The sequence below is a fragment of the Trematomus bernacchii genome, unplaced genomic scaffold (genome assembly GCF_902827165.1).
Source record: "Trematomus bernacchii unplaced genomic scaffold, fTreBer1.1, whole genome shotgun sequence".
In the NCBI taxonomy this organism is placed as follows: domain Eukaryota; kingdom Metazoa; phylum Chordata; class Actinopteri; order Perciformes; family Nototheniidae; genus Trematomus; species Trematomus bernacchii.
The window spans coordinates 7,061,406-7,082,686 of NW_022987564.1; the positions used below are offsets into that span (position 1 = coordinate 7,061,406).

General features: G+C 40.3%; 1 protein-coding gene across 1 annotated transcript; it reads right to left on the reverse strand.

The window, feature by feature from the left end:
- Positions 1-2,246: 2,246 nt before the first annotated feature.
- poc1bl (POC1 centriolar protein homolog B (Chlamydomonas), like) lies at positions 2,247-20,278 on the reverse strand. Its single transcript, XM_034124772.1, has 11 exons — positions 20,135-20,278; positions 16,587-17,038; positions 14,412-14,581; positions 12,421-12,610; positions 12,104-12,289; positions 11,050-11,167; positions 8,442-8,618; positions 6,981-7,112; positions 5,345-5,455; positions 3,938-4,090; positions 2,247-3,835 (listed from the first exon to the last, which is right to left on the reverse strand). Exons 2-11 carry the CDS (start codon positions 16,976-16,978, stop codon positions 3,704-3,706), a joined length of 1,761 nt encoding a protein of 586 aa, XP_033980663.1. The 5' UTR covers positions 16,979-17,038; positions 20,135-20,278; the 3' UTR covers positions 2,247-3,703.
- Positions 20,279-21,281: the final 1,003 nt, after the last annotated feature.

Consider the following 21,281-nt stretch of genomic DNA (forward strand, 5'->3'; position numbering starts at 1 on the left):
ATAGCGGCAGGACAGGTACATATTTGAGAAGGAACAGACCTATGGCCTGAAATATTTGATCAGAAACAGACATTTTGGCTTGAATTTTGTAATGCATTTCCCAAATATCAGTTACAGACTTTATTTATTGACCTCTGGTTTCCCTCATATGTTGTAAAAGCCTAGGTTGAACATGTGACTGAGTTTCAGTTCACTTTTCCTCCCTGTGTTGACTTTTTATCGATAAGCTTCCATTTATATTAACACGACACATCCTCAGATAAGAAACATTATGATATACCCCAAACTCTTTATAACTCTATATCCTCTTTACTGACCCTTCAGTATACCCATCCAAGCAAGAAATCATTTACCTTGGTGGTCCTATTTCATATGCAGCCACTTGTCACTCACATGAAACTGATGAGAACACTCTTGACACCAAAGATGAAATCTGACACAAAATGTATGTTTAAGCAAATTAAATGCTAAATAATTAAGGCGATCCTTCAAGGTGAGAAGGTAATTTGAGTGGCGTATAGTACATAAAACTACAAAGAGAAATGTAACAAGTCAACCGCAGTGTTGGAATATGTCATGGTAGGCTGGGCTTGTAGTCTGTCAGAAACACAATATTAATGTTACTGCATGAGGGCTTTTTCATTTAGGACCGGGTGATGGATAACATTTTCCATGCAACAGATATTTTGTTCAAATATATTAACAGGAAAATGAAACAAAGGTGAACTGCATACATGTATGCACCTTTGGGAAAAGGTATGATCCTTGATGTTGTAACACCACTACTAGAAAGCACACTACTACAGTATGTAACCAGTGTGCAACACCTTTTCCCCCTACTTTCAAGTCAACTTCCAGTGTTCATCACAACCATTGCTGTGTAATAGTAATTTATAGAATTGCAAGAAGTCCTCCATTAATGTTTCCTTTAAGACGATAGTTGTGTTTGTATGAACATTAACAACATAAAAAAAGGATTTCACACCAAAATACTGTGACTATCACATTGGAGAAGTTAATGGTACGCCACAATGAAGTCTCTCTGGAGCAACAACAGTTAAACGTATAGTTGTTAAAGCACGTTATCTCTCCTGGAAAGATAATATAATATAACTCACAAGGAATTTAAGTCAAATAGCCAAGGTGCCCTTAAGTAATCAAAGGCTTCAGTGGATCTTAATCAGATGAGAAAGAAGCCCATTTTTTTGTGATCTGTAAAATTAAACTATAGAGTCCTATACTTATTCAGATAGATTAAGCAGACATTTTACAGATTTCAAGTGTGTAAGGGAACAAAGAAAACAAGGATATGAAGAACATTAAATGTATGCAGCATGTCAGACGAGGAAGTCTGCGGCAGCATCAAGATGATAGAGTAGTCAACAATAACTATTTATAGCAAACAGATCAGTGCAGTCCATTTTAGTTTGCATTAAAAAAAAAAACACTTGACCCTGAATTAATAATTCCTCTTTCCTTTGGATCTTTTTTTGTCTCATTACTCAAGTCTCACCTACTTCCTACTTCAGGAGGTCTCATTCTGATCCTCTAAATAAAGTCACTATTTTTACTACTTTTTCCTTCAATCTCACCTAAATCATTGGGTTTTTAAAAGAACATTGCTCACAATGCTCACCTCTAACAGAAGAGGATGATATACTGTAGAGTTACTGAAAATATTAAAAAAAAATCTGATGGCTTGAATCGATTCTGGCTTGAATCGTTTCTGCATGATGTTAATCCATGATAGGGTAAACACACAATGTGTAATTTGATGTACATTTTGACCTACTCTTTGCTTAATAAAATACACAGGTTAGCTAAATCCTTAATGTAATCTGAAGGTCTAAGTGGTTTCCACCATCAGTAATTAAATGTTTTCTTCTCGCCTGACAGTGTGGCCAGGACAGGAACTATGGTCTGCCCTTGGTAGTCATTGTAATTTGCTTTCCTACCAGGAGGTGGTGCCAAATGACTGAGAATAATGTAATCCATGTCTGAATGGTATGGGGAGAAGGAAGCTGTGGCAGTTTGTAAATGCCAGTCTTAATAAATCCCCTTATCTGTTTCATATAGTCATTTAATGTCACACAAAAAAGAGCCACAGGTAGTGAACCGTGCAGAGTTCACTACCTGAACCCCCTTATCTGTTTCATATAGTCATTTAATGTCACACAAAAAAGAGCCACAGGTAGTGAACCGTGCAGAGTTCACTACCTGAACTCATGAAAATGACACTTTGCATCTGTGGTTAGTTTTTTTTATTCCTTCAATCATCCCAACAGTTTGAACCATTATTGACATCCATCCCATTTCAATCATCACCCTCTTCTTCATATCAAGTAATCATCATCGCCATCCCTTTTGCATTTTCAGTAGTTTTAAAAGTGCTTCACAACAGCACTGTCCCACTCTGGTCCCTTAAACCAAATATTATTTACAAAGTTACAGAAAAACAGGAGTCATCTCACTGTACATGTTTACCTGCTGTATCCATCGGCTAGTATGAATATCTCATATTCATGAATTCAAAGGACACCAAACATTGCTCAGTGATAAGCAGTCTTCGGCAAATACAGCTGATATTCAACAACAGTTACACTGCATGTCTTGGTAACTGAATCCCAGTGGAAACACCAACAGGCCTTCAGTGAAAAAATAAAACAGGACTTTTTCATGATGCTGCTTCAAGTACAGTTTACACACACAAGTCTAAACAAAACAGTCTTGCACTGACAAACTGCTGGATTAAATCAAACAGGCGCTCCCTTTAAGCCATGTATTGCTGTATAAAATCAAGTGCATCGCGCCAGTGTTTAGTTTTGAGCATTAAAAACACATATGCAATTCATTTCAAATCCACTGGCACATTTCAATTCGGCACCAACAAGTTCTTAAAAGATTACAACCGAAGGGTATTCCTAATTTTACACAACAGGTAAAAATAGATTACAACATACCTGTCGACTCACTAAGCCCTCTGGGGTAAATTGTACTTAGTACGAATAATTAACGAATGCTCCCAGTCATGTTCAGGCAGCATCCCACCAGGAAACTGGCTTCACAGACACGAGATAGAATTGAGAAGCAGTCTAGTGTGACCGCTCTCTCCCTGTTGTCCTCACATGATGCAGCATGTTAGGAAGTACTGTAGCTGGTTAGGGTCAAAATGCTGTTGACTTAAAGGACTCAATAAAAATACTTAAAATTAATTGCACATCAAGGTAACATTTTGTAGTGCAGCATGATTTTTGAAATACATTTTCTAGGAAATGCTTCAATTTCTTTAGGAGGCACTTTCTCGACAGTCAAATCAGTTTCACTAATTTCAAGTTGTTGCATTAGATTAAAGTACAAAATTACAATTACAGATGTGCACTGGACTTCACTTTGGTTGCAGAGGCACTTGGATGAAAGCAACACAAATGTAAAAGTCTCAAGTTCTGCTGGTCTTCTAAAAAAAGTCCAATAAACATTGCCTTGCATCTCTCATTCACTCTTCGCGACCTGCACTTAGTCTTTCACACGTGTATAAAAGCTTTGAATTGGGTGAGTCACTGGCTTAAAGTGACTGTTTCACCACCTTTCATTTGCTCCCTGTTGCCATTCAAATGGAGAGCAGTCACAGAGAAGACATCCACTGTAGTAATTGCACTATGGTGAAAGAAGGTCACTTGAGGTTCCCTGCAGCTCTCTATCCCTCCTACGACTCAAACTTCCACTGCTGGTTTTTATCTCCGGGGGTGCATCGCTTCATCTGGGTGTCTGTGCGGCCCTCTGGGATGCGGTAGGCTGTCAAACACATGTCAGAGTGATGGTGGTAGATGGTCCCGTCCTGAAAGGTTTTAGGGAGAACATTTAAATAAGAGTTTTTAGTTTAGGAAGTCTTGTGGAATAATGGGGGTGTATTTGTGAGTGGAAGTGTGTGAACTCCTACCTCTCTGAAGTCCCAGGCGACACTGGGAGGGTTGAGCAGCCCATCATGAAGGCATGTCTTCATCCCGATGTAGGTCTGGCCCTCAGGTACTTCAGCACACAGCTCTGTCACGGAGTTGAAACGGATCTCCTTTTGAGTAGTGTATTCAAAGTACTGGAGGAGAAAAAAAGAACAGGTTCTGTGTTTATCTTTGTCTGTATATACAAAATGAATATGCTTTTCCATGGAATGGAAATGACTGGTTAGAAATCCAACTGTAAGAACAGCAGTGACTGAGAGTGAACACTGTCCAATTGTTTTGGTACATCTCTCTTTCTATCTTAATCTCTCCTCTTTAATGAGAAAGCCTTTCAACACAACACAATAGTGCAGTTGGCCATGTTTTTCCAACTAGGATTACAGGATGTTTTTCTCTTACACTGCAGTGGGATCAGGTCCTGGCTAAGCCAGCATGGCATGTCTGCGTGTGTGTCGAGGGGTCTCATCAGTACAGACAGGGCCGCGGCCCTCTCAATCAACCAGACGTGAACACAAACCAGCTCGTCCCTCTCTGGTGTCAGCTCAACATCACAGCCAATAGAGACAAAAGCTGCAGCACTGCCTGGGCTACCCATTAAACGGAGGCTCAGGTAATCAATCTTCATCCTTACCCTTCCTTCTCTTATCATCTCATACATCTTTCAGGTGCATTGGGGTCCATAATGGTAGTTTCTAATAAAAGACTCAAGGCCCTTGTGGCTGGCTTTAAAATTATTTACCCAGGCTGTGCCGTTCATTCAGCGGCGAGGCTCATGTATCTTTTAAATGGAACCTGGTACTTATGTGTGCCAGGGATGGAGGAGTAGGAGGGAGGGGGTGAGGGGGTGAGGGGGGTGAAGGGCCTTTCAAGGTTTTTGTTTCAGCGGGGAGCCATACAAACATTGATTTTCAGTCACACATGGTGCTTTTGTGTCTGAGACACCTGATGCAGTGCATCAGTGGTAATCAGAGATATCGAGCAGGTTGGAGATTCACATAAAAGGAGCTCTGCCTGTTGTCTGACTCCAACATTAAAAATACATCTTCACAGACAAACAATCTTCTGGTTGCTAACCCATCCATCACTGCAGTTGGCAGGCATTCAGTTTAAAAGTACCTGTGATTTAATTGAACAATATTTTATACGTGGATACAATTCCAAACTTAGTTGGACCTTTATTCAATTCAAGTCATGCTCTCCAGCAGAGAGCCATTTCTTGTTGTGAATCAACTGTGGCAGCTTGTTTAGGGGTTAGCAGAGAGGGTTGACATTTCAAGATACATCTCCCACTGGGCCAAGAGAGGTTGGGAGATTGTGACAAGAGAGAATATGTGCACTTGAGCGAGGTAGAAAGACAGAATAAAGAAAGTGTGAAATGTTTGACCTACCTGGTTGCCTCCCTGTCCGTGGCAGCCGAACAGAGAGAGGTGGGCGCCTGTGGGACTGTGCTCTGGGGAGTTGTAGTCAAGACACTCAGAGTGAATCCCTAAGCTACGCACCTGGCGGGAAGAGAACAATAACAGTCAATACAATAATAAAATGAAGTGCTTCATTGATTTCTGTGAGGGAGTTTCTATTGTTGCTTTTATTTCTTTACAGTCAGACTATAATGTTCACATACAGTACAGCAACACTGCGTCTGGGAGACTCAGTCCTCTGATTAAAACAGACTTTGCTTATTTTCCACATTATGACATACCTATAAAGCAATTTAAACCCTTATCCTTACTTTTCTATCAAAATGCTATTTATTTGAAAATTCGATATATTCCGGTTATGTGTCCATGTATTTGGTACTATAAGCGTGCATACAGATCTTTGATCATTATAACCTTCCAGATGTTTGGGCAATGCCCTGATAACAGATAGCGTGTGACTTAACAGCTGTTGAAGGTGATTTTTGGATGTTCAAGGGATAGTTGGGATTTTTGAAGTGGGTTTGAAGGAGGTGTTATAGTCAGTGTATTACCTACAGTAGATGACGGCTGTTACACCCTCAGTTTGCTGCGGACGTGGGCATCAGCAAAACTATTTCTAAGGCTCCTAAATATAATCAATATTGGTTTTAGTGTACAGTACACTGTATTTAGAATATTTTCCTCGCCTTTTCCAATAGGGAACTAAAGTAATATCAAGTTTTACCTTGTTGCGATATCTTGTTCTAACAGTTACTTATATCATTTACATTTTGTATTTGATTATCCTTGTGTGAATCTGTACCGTCATGTTTTGCACTCTCACTCTGTTGCTGCTTTAAACTCCTGAATTTCCCCATGGTGATTAATCAAGGTCCATCTTATCTTATCAATCTATGCTCTTTTTAAAGCCAACAGAGTCCTTTGCTAAAAAGTTGCTATTTTACCTAGCAAAACTCATGCATCAACCAGTTAGTTTGTGCTATGGTGTGACTTAGGTGATTCCAAACGAACCCTTTGAACCACAAAAGACACACAATAACTAACTAACGGATCGAAGCAGCAGAAATACATGTGCTGCTGCCCCTTACCTCAGCGGTACATTGCTTAGCTTTAGTGTTGGTACTCCTGTCTGTTTCTCCAAATCCAGTGCGTGTCTACTGACTATAGACCTCATGCAACCCCTCTTCAAAAATGCAGAACTATCCCTTTAAGGCCTTAGCAATCCTTTTTTCTTCATTAATCATTTTAAAACCTAACATTAAGCCAACCGAGACTAACGTGCAAAGCATTTTATACTCCACCAGGTGTCCGGATTGTTATGTTCTTGATCCCAGTCCAAATGGATTTCAAAGCCTTTGTTTGTCTAAGTCCAGCTTTCTCACTTTAAACAGGATTTTCACACATCCCGCCCCAGCATAACTCAGTTTTAGACATTTAAAAAAAAAAGGAATTTAGAAAGCAAGACTTAACTGCAATGCCATTTCTCTGTAACTAGGCTGGGACAAGTCAGCACAAGATGTGTGGTGATTGTCAATGAAACACTGATGCAGCTCTTTGATTGCAACAGGACAAATAAAGGAATTCAGATAAGAAGGCAAACACTCACAGCACCATGCCAGCCCCCTCTGTCCCCAGGTACGTGTAGTTCAGGGTAGATATTTTTCAAATACCATTCAAAACTTTGGCATTTCAGCCTCTCTCTCAGCAGCAGCCGCTCCGAGATATCCCCATAGGTCTCCTGGGAAGAGAACACACAACAGAACATTCATCTCACACTGGCATCCCAAAGTGTTATGTATTTATTCATTATAATATCCACAATATTCTTTGTTGCTAATGGGACATTTTCTTATGTATTTGAAGCTAGTAAAATTAAACAGTCACACCATAAAGGTAAATATTTACTTGACTAATCGGACCCGGTAAACAAATAGCAGGGTATTGGTAGCATATGATATCAATTCAACAGATAGCTTTGTTTGCTAAGGTTGTTAACTCAATAACGTTCAAAGTCCACATCATTCACACACATTTCACACACACGCTGGAGGATTGCGGTTCTCAAAATACACTACATAAAATTAAATCAATAATTTAGGATTTTAATATTTTTTTTCAATTACATTTACAGTTAAATCATTTTACAATTTATCTCAAAATCCAGGGCTTTAAATATTCATTAAAATGAATGTTGTGTTAGCTTAAGAATAACATGCAGGTGTAATAATTTAGGACCTACTATAATTACGATAATAACAGATGGAAGACACAGTGAGGTGGTCTTCAATCTGTTAGAACATCTTTCTTGTTTTCATTTTTATAAAATGGTATACCAATTTATGTATATTTATTTAGGAAGAGGCATTAATAAAGATGAGCACTTGAGTCCATTACAGTCTGTGGCAGGTTGGTGGCATGAAAAGAAAACATACAAAAGCAAATGTGAACATCTAAGGCACATAGGCACAACTTAAGCATAATCACTTGTTAATAGGGAAACTAGTTTTATTCCAAAAACAATATTATTTACTGTAGCTCTGCAGTCTGTTAATATATTATGAGAACAGCCTAATGTACTTGAAGCTGTTGATGTGCTCTGGCAGAGCTCTGTACAATCTCCCCCTGAACAGGTAATTTATTGTTTGATCAAAGATCCCCAGCATTAATAATGTACTTTTTTCAGATAGGTGAAACTGAGATACATGCATTTTTGATGGTGCCCAATACTCAGAACCTGAGAGGTACAAGGCAGACGAACCACATGCACTCTCATGCAGGCCCTCTCACACAGACAGTGTTCATTAGGGTGAGATCCAGACAGATGAATGTTAACATAGTAAAACCTCTAAACCTAACATCAACATTAGCAATATTAACATGACGCTGCTAGAGCTACGATTTAGTCACAGTTGAATGAAAAACAAGCCTTTTATAAACGAGCTTAGCACCGAGAAAATCTATTTGTACGATGATGATTCAGCGAGGAATCTTAAAGCTTCTCACAGCAGCAGGCCCAGCTAGACACACTGTTTAAAAACTTGTGTCGGTTCATTTGTAACTGTCTTACCTTTTTGGCAGGGGGATTCCTGTTGTAGAAGTGTTGTTTATAAGAGTCCATCCAAACTTCTGCGGCTCGTACGGTATTCTGGAGGAAGTTGGGCCGTGCATAGGGGGCCTTCTTAGGGAACACATGGCCCACATGAGAGCAGGGGTGAATCTCCAGGCTGCCTCCACACATCCACACCTGAGGGGGTTTAACACAGGAAACCATTCATTTATTTTGAACACTTAAAACTTGGGAAACAAGTTCTGTCATTTTGTGGTTAATAGCATCCTTAAGCAGATAACCAAACCCTAGAAGGGAGCTCATATTTATATAGCCACTACAAAGTTAAATAATGAGAGAATAATATGGATGTCAATAGCGAACACTAAAGGATATACTAGCATATATTTTATGCATTGACCTTTCAATATGGGCTCTTAGAATCATGTAGATAGTCACGTAGTATAATACAAATCAGCAGTTACATATAACTGGATATGGTGATCATTAACCAGGAAGTATTGTACTCGGTGAGATAAAAGGATGTGTGACACAACAACTGGTGAACTTTGGCACTTCAATTTACGAGTAGTGTTTATTACTTTGTCATTCAAGTTTGACCTACCTGACAATATTTACCAGGTGGTTTGCAAGTAGCTTTTTAATGATAATAGTATAGAGAATTTGTGAAGTAGGTAAAATAACCACTCCAAAATGGTTAAAGGAAAAACTCATAATATCATTTTAGAGGGAAATCAATAACAATACCCAAGCAGTTAAAGAAATATATTCCTGTGGTGGGTCTACATCCACAGATAGAGAATGATGTGTATAACTTTAACCTGTAACTCTGCAGTATGATATATTAAGCCCAGAGAAGTTAAAAGGAGCGCCATCTATATATGGATCTGAGAACACGGATGTGGATAAAAGGCACAAATCAGGGTGTAGCGACTGAGCTCATAATAGAGGCACAAAGGGCAGGCCAGAACTGATAGGCGCTTCTGTGAGATTTATGAGGACAGGTGTCGAGCAGAAGATCAATGTGTGTCCTGTTGACTCAGTCAGAGGTTCCTCATGTTAGGGGAACATGGACGAAAGCTGATGATTTAAGGGCTGTTTAACGGCTAAAGTAAACTTATTTCATTTTCAAAGGATTACAATTTGTGGTATAGCCAAAACAATGGGTTGACTGGGTCAGGGTGACTTGAAAACTCAACTCAAAGATGTGTGACCCATAATGAGTATTAAAGAACTGAGGCATCTGTTGTTTGAAGCCAGACATGAAGTGCAAAACTAGACTCCCACTTTGCCATCAAATGTAACAGTTTGCAAGAGACGCACGTGAATTGTCGAAAATGTACTATGTTCGTTTCATTTGACTGTGAGTAGATGTATTAGTAAGGCCCAGGACAGCTTGGTTATTGACTGTATTTATGTGCGTTAAAAAAAACAGCAGGGAAGAAGAACATCAAGAACTTCCATGTGCTTTGTGATGTGTAACTTAAATTCTTGTGAACTGAAGTTACTGTGGGATCTCAAGCAGTCAGCTCAAAAACGTTCAGTGTCATTAGTTGGACCATTTAAATACACGCAAAGAGAAAGAGACTTGAAAGTAACACCACATTTTCAATAAGTCTGCTTGACGGGTGTTGATTTTGTGACAGATGCAATGCTGAAAATGATAAACACAGCTCTTTAACTTCAACCTGGCAACATAAATCCAACCCTTTGCCCATTTTAAAGCAGCTTGGATGTATAGGATACATTTGCATTGTATAATTGCTTCATATTTCAACATAGAAAAACAAAAGATTGAAAGGTTGTTAAAACGGTATTTTCTAATACTTGGCTGAGCTATGTTCCTTTCACACAAAGCTAAATTATAATCATATATCCACGGCCAAGCAGCTGTACATGAGAGTCTCTACTGTCTTTATTCACTTGGCGCTTTACCTTGCACCATATTTGTTTTAGCACTCTGGGTTGAAAAGCAATTCACTAAAAAATAAATTATGTATAGCAAAAAGTCCCAGCGAGAGGCATTTTTATATCCACATGCATAAACACATCACTCAGGGGAACAACCCATCCGTCTTCACACTGAAACCACACACACTATAAATCATGCACCAGGAATCTACCTACCTATCTTTGCATGCTCCTGCTACAAGCTCACACATATCCTAAAATCTGGGCCAGTTTGATTGACGCAAACAAGTGAAAAGCGACACCAACGTCACAACAACAGCCAATATCAGGGTGCAGTTTCAGGTGCCGTGGCTGACTGAGACCTGACACTGACATGTGTCCCACTCACACCAAATACCCACTGGCTGACAGCTGTGAGATGGATGAATCAAAGGATCTGTGGCATAGACTATGAAAAAAGGATTCTCTTTGTGAAATGAAATGTCAATCAACCTCATGGATGTCTGCTCTTCACCTCAACAACAAAGAATCTTAGTCAATGGATGTACTGTCAGAGAGGTTTTTGTAACAGTGCAAAATGAGATGAGTCACTCTTTGTCAACATTTTTTAAAGGCCGTACTCAGGTCTCATATTGCTGAGCGGCTTTGTAATTGTAAAACAGGGACTCTGTGGTCACTGAAGGAGAGCTGGACTCACCCTGAAGGAGAGCTCCAGGTTTTCTCCCCCCCACACCTCCATGCCCATGTCATACGTGCCCAGATGCTCAAAGTAGGCTTTGCTCACAGCAAATAATCCACCTGCCATTGTTGGAGACCTGGGAGAAACAGTGAAAATAATGCAATGTTATGATAGTTATTTTCATCCGTTCCAATACCCATCCTCCTTTTTTAATCCAATGCAAATGTGGTTTCTCAACGGTCTAATACCTAATGCTGCATTAAGAAGATAAGAAGTGCCTTATTAAAGCCTTTGAATAGTAGCTTTACCTAAGCTAATAATCATCCTGCTAACACCCTGTACAATGCAATGCAAACTTTCAAAATCAGCATTACAGTTGGGTGTGATCCAAGCACAACAGACCACATGAAGTGCAGCAGACTTGAACCCTTCAACACACAGAGATCACTTCAGGTATGCCTTCCCTCAAAACTACACATTGTGTGAAGTGTTCTCTCTAAAAGTAGCAGCTTTAACTCGAGGAAGAATAACTGTATTGTTCACAGAAAGTTGCACATACGACTTTTACCTGCACTGGTACCTGCCCATTTAAATGTATATATATTTAACCTTTTTCACATATCTGTATAAATGTACCTGATTAGAGTTAAACTTGTGTTATTTCTAATCATACTGTTACTACATGTATATATTCATGTGTACTATATGTGTTTATCTCTTATTCTGCTGCTATAAAACCTGAATCTCCCTGCGGGGACCAATAAAGTTCCATCTTATCTTAAGTTATGAATTGTTTGATTTACATTTTCTTATGGATTGGGATGCACCACATGTTTCAGTATGGGCTTTTTAAAATCAACACATTTTAATAGATACCTGAGGTGGTTTATTGAACCCAGGGTTCCAATACACATTCAAACATTCTCTGGGTGTAATGTGAGTGGAAATATAGAAAGTAAGTAATACAACACGTGTATTAGCAGAGGTGTATTACATCTTTAAGAGCTACACTGGTACGTGCCAATCTGATAAAGTCATCTCCCATGCTTGAAGTTGTTGTGAAGTATCATACTTGATGGGGTCTATGCGAGACTTTCGCCTCTTGCGTTCCACTTCAGGGACCGAGTGCCACTGAAAGGTGAGTCTCCAGTCGAAGCCTCCGATCATTGGCTCGTCTGTTTGCATGTAAAACTCAAATGTGTTCCAGTCAATGGTGTCGATCACAGGGCACACGATGGTACTGGCATTCTCAGCAATCCTAAACACAAAGCATTGCAAATTACATTCAGCGAGCAGGTAACATTGGTTTAGCATTTACATTTGATTTCTATTCAGGTTCCTCCAATACAAAAGATCTTCACAAAGCTTTTACTAGTCTGATGAACCCACCTTTCAAGCAGAGGCTCAATCCAGCCAGGGACGCACTCACAGTGGCAATCGAGAAATGTCAGCACGTCACCCGTAGCGTAGGTGGCCCCGATGAGACGAGCCCGCACAAGACCCTCCCTCTTCTTGGTGCGAATGAGCCGCACGTGATTCACTTCACTGATGTGTTGGGCCAGTTGGGATTTCAGGTACACTATTTTTCACAACAAATACACACACACGATCAATATTTTTAACATTAAACGTATGTTGATTCCCTGTCTTACAAAGTATTCAGATGTGTTTTACTAGATAAATATTACTGCTTTCAAAATGTTCATGAAGTAAGAGTATAAAAGTATTTACATCAATTTATTTTGTATTATTGATGCATCAATTTGCTTTTCATTTAAATGTTACAGTTGTTAATGCCGGAGCTTATAGTCAAGCTATATGTTTTCCGTGAATTTCCCCCTGGGATCATAAAAGGAAGCCCGCAATAACAGATGATCCTTTTTTGTTGATTATATTTAGTATCATTTGTCTAAATCTGAATCTTCAAAGTAACTAAAGTCGGCAGATAAACATTATTGAGTAAAAAGAACAATATTATATGCCTCGGAATTGTAGTATTAGGAAGGAAAATACTATACCGATATTGTTAAAAGTATCTCAAAATCGTACATAAAAACTGAAGCTGACTGGAAGTATATTTGTGGTTAATAAAGGTAAAACACAAAAGCTGAAAGGAAGCTGTCTGTCTGTCAATCACTCTGTCTCTCAATCCCTGCTGCCTGTCTGTCTGCCTGTCTGTCTGTCTGTCTGTCTGTCTGTCTGTCTGTCTGCCTGTCTTTCTGTCTGTCTGTCTGTCTGTCCGCCTGCCTGCCTGCCTGCCTGCCTGCCTGCCTGTCTGCCTGTCTGCCTGTCTGCCTGCCTGTCTGCCTGTCTGCCTGTCTGCCTGTCTGTCTGCCTGTCTGCCTGTCCGTCTGTCCGTCTGTCCGCCTGCCTGTCCGTCCGTCCGTCCGTCCGTCCGCCTGCCTGCCGTCTGTCTGTCCGTCCGTCTGTCTGTCCGTCCGTCCGTCTGTCCGCCTGCCTGCCCACCTGCCTGCCTGTCTGTCTGTCTGTCTGTCTGTCCGCCTGTCTGTCTGTCTGTAGAAAGCCTTCTGGTCGGGGAGTGGCATGTCGGGCGTTCCATTTGGTCAGGGTGGTCAGAGGAGAGGAAATGATGTCATGGCAGCTCAGTGCAGACTGAAGTCATTATTATGGTGTAATGTCTTGGATACACACAGACTAGACTAGCTGGGACCGAATACTAATACCATTAGGACAGGCAGAAATCAAGCTACTACTATATCTAGTTTCTGAGATGAAGTATCAATCACAAGGTTTGCTGGTGGACACCATGAGATAGGGTCGAAAGTTCAGAAAAACTGGTCAGTCAACCTTTGAGTTGTCATATACACTTCCTTCCCCAATAGACACGCTTCATGGTCTGGAGAAGAGAGCATACAAAAGACACACACACCAAGAATGAGACAGCAAATGCTTGAGCAGGGAAGCAGGGAGACTGACTTGGAATGAGCTGAATCATTTGTAGTTACTTAGCTTTTATAGTAATGATTGCAGCAGTTTTAGAAAAAAAACCTGCATTTATTAACCTTGCATCTTTTCAATAACAAAGCAATCCACTTCAAGCATGCCTTAAAATACCGCTACACCTTATTTCATCATTAAAAGAATGTGCACAAATTAGTTTCAGAGCTTGTTTTTCTAATTGTTTTCAGAATACATCCAGAGGCATTATGTATTAGTATGCATTGCTCCATTGATATGCATCTTTTCATTATTTATAACAGTCCTGCTTGCCCTGTTCTCTTCCACGTTGTGAATGTGAAGAAATCAAAGAAAAACTGAGGCTTATTTTGTTAGCTTTACTAAACTAGGCCAAGGCTCTCAGTCCTCTTTAAACACTTTTTTTCTGTCAGTTGTATTGTTGTGTGTAGAGAGTGTCAGACCTCGGTCACTGTAGTCATCGATGAGGATGATCTCCTTCAACAGGATGGCGGGCGTGGTCTCCAGGACGCTGTGAATGGTCCTCAGCAGGGTGGACCACGCCTCGTTGTAGAAGGCGATGATCACAGAGGTGGTGGGTAATCGCCGGTAGTCAAACTTCTTACTTCGGCATCTGAGGTATGTTCATGTGTGTGTGGGTGGCGTGAGGGAGGAGACACACACAGTTGACATAAGCAACATGTACATATTTATAAGAAAAGGACAGCATGCTAAAGGAAGTCAAATGATTTTCTCATATGGCCAGAGCGGCCACAGCAGTTACTGTAGCAGGGGGAGGTATCTGGTCTTAATCCAGATGGCAGTCATTAAAACAATAAAGAGCCGAAAAATATGGATGGGGGTGGGGAGGGTATCGCACCAGTGAGCAACATACCACAGCAGTGCTCTGAGAGAGACTACAGAAAGTTGAACAAACAGAGACGAGGGGAGCAGAACAGAGAGAGGGGACAGGGGTAACACAAAAGTACTGTAAACTTATAACTTGAAGGAATACAAAAAAAAAGGCATGAAATACAGAAAAGAATACTGTGTTACTAGAGAACTCTATTGTTATGAGTCAGTGGGGTAGAACAGTTTAAGTACTGGCACAGGTTGAATGACTTCTTATCATTTTGTAGCCACGGGCTAAACCCACGATGATGACACTGTTGGAAGTTAGCCAGGAATAGAACAACATTGTAATTCTGTAGCACCAGTTACAACCAATCAAATAAGCCGTTTCCCTTTCTTTAACAAAGCAAACTGTTCATGTTTCATAGTGGAGAGAAAGAGCTGTCCAAAGCGACGGATTCACCCTCCATTAACAGATGCATGTGAAGGAGGCACTCCACAAATCCCACTCCTTGTATAATAGCCCGTAATGACAGACTGGCAGTTCTCGGCTAATTAATAGTTACTTAGATCATTATAAAACATGTCACAGAACCAGTCTATAAGTTTACAAGCAAGTTTGCCTTGCCTTGCCTTGCCTTGAAGGCCTTGCCTTGCCTTGCCTTGCCTTGCCTTGCCTTGCCTTGCCTTGCCTTGCCTTACAAGTAAAATGTGTTCATGCAAAAATAGCATTAGTATTACTTCCCTTGTAACTCTGTCATGGTATAGGCAGGCAGTGAAGCACATGAGGAACATGAAACTAAAACAGCACACCACTTCATCTCTGCTTACTCCTTCCTCACTGTGTCTATTCAGTTGTGCACTTGTCAAAAATGTCACTCTGCCAGCGCAAATTCCCGTCATGCACTGTCATAAAAGTGACCGTTTGTGCAATGCAGGGAATCTGGTCTCCACAAAGGGCTAAAACAGAATGTGGTTTTGCAGGAGGACTTTCTTGTTTGAACACTATCTTTGCAGAAACAGGTTTATTACCAGGTAGGTTTACACGTACGAGGAATTTGACTTGGTGTCGTGGTGCATAAGAAACAAGAATTAAAAACACAGGTAGAGAACTAGAAAAATATTTAAAATAATTAAAAATATAGTAAAATAAAATATAACAGTATTTACATTGCAATGGAATGGAATAGAAGGAATAAAATATGGAATACAAATCAGCAGTAATACTTGACTTTCAACCTTCCTGGCAGTTTCCTCAGCATCTTATTAGTCTACTATTGGATATGCAGGCATCTTGCTGGTAAAATGGTTTATTCCAGTGTCACCAGGGCAAGATTAATATCTCTGTGCCTCTAGTTTTAGGGATAGAGGGAAACATGGAAAGATAAACTATTAATAACATTCATCATACTTTGTGTGTCATCACAGAGGCTGAGAATAGCTGCGGACAACAACTCGGGATGGAATAAATCAATTCAGCCAGGGAGCTGCTGCTTACCAGCTTCAATAAGCCCTGCAATGCATCCAGAGAGCTTTCATCCTTGTGTTTGACTGTCAGGGGAAAACTGATCCCAGTAACGAGCTCAACTTAATCTCTATTGAGTAATTTATCCCTGACACAACTGCAGCATAGCTATCAGCTGCATGCAGGACAGAGATACACATACATGTTGGCTAGGACCTCAAAGGAAATAAGAAGCAATAAAAGATTAATTAGGGATTTTCTTGAGAAACATTAGTCAACTTAGGCTCACTTTCTGACTAAGAGGCCTTTTTGCCGTACTCACTCATTCATCCTGTGGTCCTGGATGTGCCGGTGGAGGGAGATCTTATCACTGACGTAGATATTGATGGCATATCGCTCCACACTGTCCTGCTCAAGTTTCTTCTCCTCGGGGCTGAGGTTGAGGTGTGTGGCCCGCCCCCACTCCCCCAGCGCGTTGCTGTCTGGTGCTGGTTTATTGTAGAAGGGCCTAGCCAGCTGACCATCAGCCGCGGCCTCATCCAAGGACCGCTGTTTCGCCCGAACATTGCGGCCTTCTTCATCTTCTTCTTCCTCTACAGTGGAAGAGGAGGGGAACGAGGAGCCTGCTAACAGAATGTAGCCCAGCCACAGCACCCAGAGCAGCAAACATGCCTTGGCCAGCACGCCAAGTTTTCGAGAGCAACGCCCCCTCATGACGAGAAGCCTGGCAGCGTGACTGGCTGAGCTTCAGGGTGCCCCACAGGACACAAGCCTCTGGAGGACAGAAAGAATCAAATAAATAATGATTATTAAGGTTTTTATACAACATGTAAGAAACAGAAGGGACAGGAAAGTGTAGACTTGTGAGAAACATCAAACCAAGGCACCAAGAAGCTACCACTGACAGGAGGAGATTTACAAGATTGAACTCTTTAATCACAGCTCACCGCATTACAACACATTCACAATCAAGTGAAGTTACACCCAAGTAAGTTAGTGCTTGCTTCTAAATTTGTGAATGCCCCCAAGGACACGGCTCCAATAGAGCAGACCAGGGGTAATCAACAGCAACATCATAAATGTAATCGCCTGCTCAGGGCTGCATTAAGATGCTCATCAAATACAAATTGCAAAGATGGAAGAAGCTAAATTAGAGTTTACAGTACAGTAATGTGCTGAATAAATTAAGTCTGTGATGCATATACTCTCATTACAGCGGTGCCGTTTAAGTGCCATTGGACAAAGTGATCTTTAATATGTAGGTTTTTACTCAGGGCTGTGCATTGGCAATAATCTGGTACGTGACATGATACAGTGGTTATGATCATTCCATGTTGATATTTTGTGATACTCCAAGCGAGGTGATATATAGTAGCAGTAGAGTAGAGAAAATAAACTTTACTTTTTAAATGCAATCAATACAGTGGGGTCTGCATTTGTATTTCTCACAGTCCCTGTAAGATCCAACATCATAGCACTACTTTGAGTTGAATGTGAAATGTAAACTATTGCTGAAAATGGATTGATACTTTATCACAAACATTTTTTTTCCAATCTGGCAATAAGTGGCTATAAGTGTTTCAATATTTCCTTCGTTTCTGCCAAACTGCGCTGTTGTGATGTTGCACATTTACACAGTTTTCAAATATCATGTGAATTTTCCAATTAGCCAGTTCACACTTCTGCTTCTGCACCATAACCAAGAAAACAGCAACAGCTAAAATATTCCCTGGTGCAGTGAGGAATCACATTTCCAGTCATTATACAATGTTCCTAGTACCCACAACCTATTAAATGGCATTCACAGCTCTTGCACAATATCTTTAAATCGAAATTAGCCTAGAATTTCGATTAAGAATCAGCAGTTTGAACAATTCCTGATTTTAGGATTTCATTTCCCTTCCAATGAGACTCAAAAAAAGCAGTGGGCCAATGAATCTGGGTTAAAAAATGTGCACAAGGATGGACCAGCTGATTTTGAAATAGGATTTAGATTGGTACTGCAGGTGCACAAATTAGGCAGTGTCGACATTTGTGTCTGACAGATCGGCTTAGCACGCCGGGGCATAAAGAGGGCCGCGGGAAAAACAGACCACTTAGCTATGTTGACACCGACCCGAATGTAATCACATAATTGTGTTGCATTAATATTAGAGCAAGGTGCCATTTACAGTAGGGCCAGCCAGTGCCAGAAAGGCTTAGCAGCAATACTGAAAGGCACACGCACTCTTACACACAAACAACAACAGTGCGTTCCCTTCCTCACACCAGCGCACAATGATTTCCTAATTCTGACAAACAATGGTTATTCCTAGGAACAGTGACTTAATAGAGAAAACCCTGTCACATAAAGATGTGTGTGCAACGGTCTGTGTGGGAGAACATATATGGTACAGACAGAGTCAGAGGAAACTCAATTTCCACTGAGAGTCCTTCAAGGCAGCAGCACAGCCCTTTCACTCCAATCTGGGCCTCGGCCAACGCACTCGGGAGTCCTGAGGTTACAAAATGGAGACGCAGTCAGACAAAAAACCCTTTTATTGGCTATCCATCACACCTTCCACTCTTTCTGAATCTGATAGCCTTACTGGGCAGCCGTTTGTAACGAGCCGTAGCGGACAGAGGCCTAAAAATGCAGCTTAAATACGGCCCGCCCAAAAAAAAAAAACCTGGGTAATGGATATGATTTGCATTTGCTTCCCAAGCTGCAATCTTTTCAAATATATCACGCTAACAAGTCCTTAAAAAGAGAGCGATGAAAAAGATGGGTCAACAATTTATGTTACAGTTATACACAAGAAACACACCAGGCTTGATGTGTGAGTCACTGGATTCTCAGATGTCAGGTGAACTATGTGGTACATGAAGGAGACTCCAGTGCTCTCCATGGTTCATGTGGAATAAGCAGCATACTGTACAATACATGGCTAATTTCCTCATCAGCCAGTCAAGAGAGGAAGACAAATATCCAAGCAGCACCAGAGGAACAGGTTACACAAACAGTAAACCAACACGCCCCCCCCATTAACCGGTTGGCCCTTTTCAGTTTGTAAAAGACCCATAAGAGAGGATCCACGATTCCTCTCAACAACACAAACATCTCTTTGCTGCTTACACTCTGTGTATACAATACTGACAGAAACTGTGTTAAAGGAGCCAGGCTGTGATGCAGGATGAAAGGCTAAAAGCTGAACAGAGATTTTTCCATCACTATGTGTCAGACACACATCCAAATAAATCCAAACAGACACATTTGCTTATCTTGCTTGAATTGAGCAGATTGGATGATAAGAAATGCTGCATTTGAAAGCAAAAGTAAAACTCAATGCCCCCCATATTTAATCAGATGTCAGCCTAAAGCCTCTTTATCTGGTGATCTAACTGTTATCTTTTTGGAGAAAGAGGTGTCACAGGTGTTAGGATGAAAAGAAGAGATTAAAGAGGCAAGTAGCCAGTCGCTGTCACCAGTATAGCTGCAGTCAAAACACACTTTAGCAACAGGTCTCCTCGCCTGTCACATTAAACCAATATTAGGATTACAATCTGATGTATAGTCTGCAGACAGAAGGAAAGCTCTCAATCAACGTCACATTGTGTGTATAGATTAGAGCAGTCGTGGCTCAAAAGAAAGACTAATCTCAATTTTTAAACTGGCATCTACGAAAAACAATTATAAGAAGCTTCAAAGTGACATTTTGGAGCTTTACGTCAGAATTTACGTCGTTGACAAACCACAGCACCGACTATTGAGTGACTTTACCGGTAAACAAGCAAGGAAGTTATCGACAACACTTTGAACACAATGTACACGACAGTTGCAAACGCGCATTTATAGTTAGATAGGAACGAAGTAATCTTGTTAGAGTTTACCTTCAAAAACAAGTTACATGTCTCGGAGTTTCTTGAAGTTGCTAAGGCCGTTGTTTGTACGCCTGCCTGCGGTGTCTCCAGTCAAACCTCTGGCTTGCAGATGTCAGCATACCCACATCCTCTCCTCCACGTTGGGCTTCTGACCTGGGGCAAAGCAGCCATGCTTACAATAGAGCTTCCGGTAAGACTTTTCAAAATAAAAGAATAAAACAAATCTTCAATCAGGAAAAATGATATACATGTTTTCTGGTAATTCAATAAATAAAATGTGTATATGAAATAATAACACGGTAAAGAAAGTGTAAGCATGTGCTTTTTATAAATGTATAAAAAAGTGTAAGTCTGTATCACAATGTATCAGTATCATAGATCAGTGTATATGATTTCATCGTGACCACAGTCTATGATCGTGACACAGGAGTTCAACATATTCAAAAGATAGAACGAGATAAACGTATAATACAAATACAAATTAACATTAACAGCAAATATACAAATTTACAGTAGAACATTCACATATCACTAAAGTATCTAAACAATACACAATATGAAGAAAATACTGAATAAATGTGAATACTCTACAATAAACAGTTTCACTAGGCAACAGCAAATATATTACAGAAACAGAAACATATTGACATTGTAAATGAAGTAGACAATAAATAGGCTACTATTTTGAGTGCTTAGGGTATTTTATGCAATCTCGATCTTCCCAAACTTACTTGTTTAAAATATAAAGAATTAAATGTATTTTGACTGTGGTTTTGTTAACATTAGTTTATTACTTCCTCTTACTGGTTTCTCATACTAACTTTCACACACAAAAATAAACATACTTTATTGCTCCTTACTTCCGGTGTTGGTGGCATCGTCTCCAGTTAGCTTGACGCAGCCTTCAATGCTAACCGCTGTTAGCTGTCATGTGTCTGCTGCGATTTGCCTATGGGGATATATACAATTGCAATGTATAGAACTATATAATCAGTATGTACTCTGTGCCACGTGGCCAGGGTGAAATATACAGGTAAGTAAGTTAAACGTGTAACCTGAACATTTATGTCCGAGTTGCTTTTCTACACTTAAAAAAGTTTTAAGTGTAGAAAAGCAGCAATAATTCAGAGTAATTAAGGATATCTATAGGTGTAAC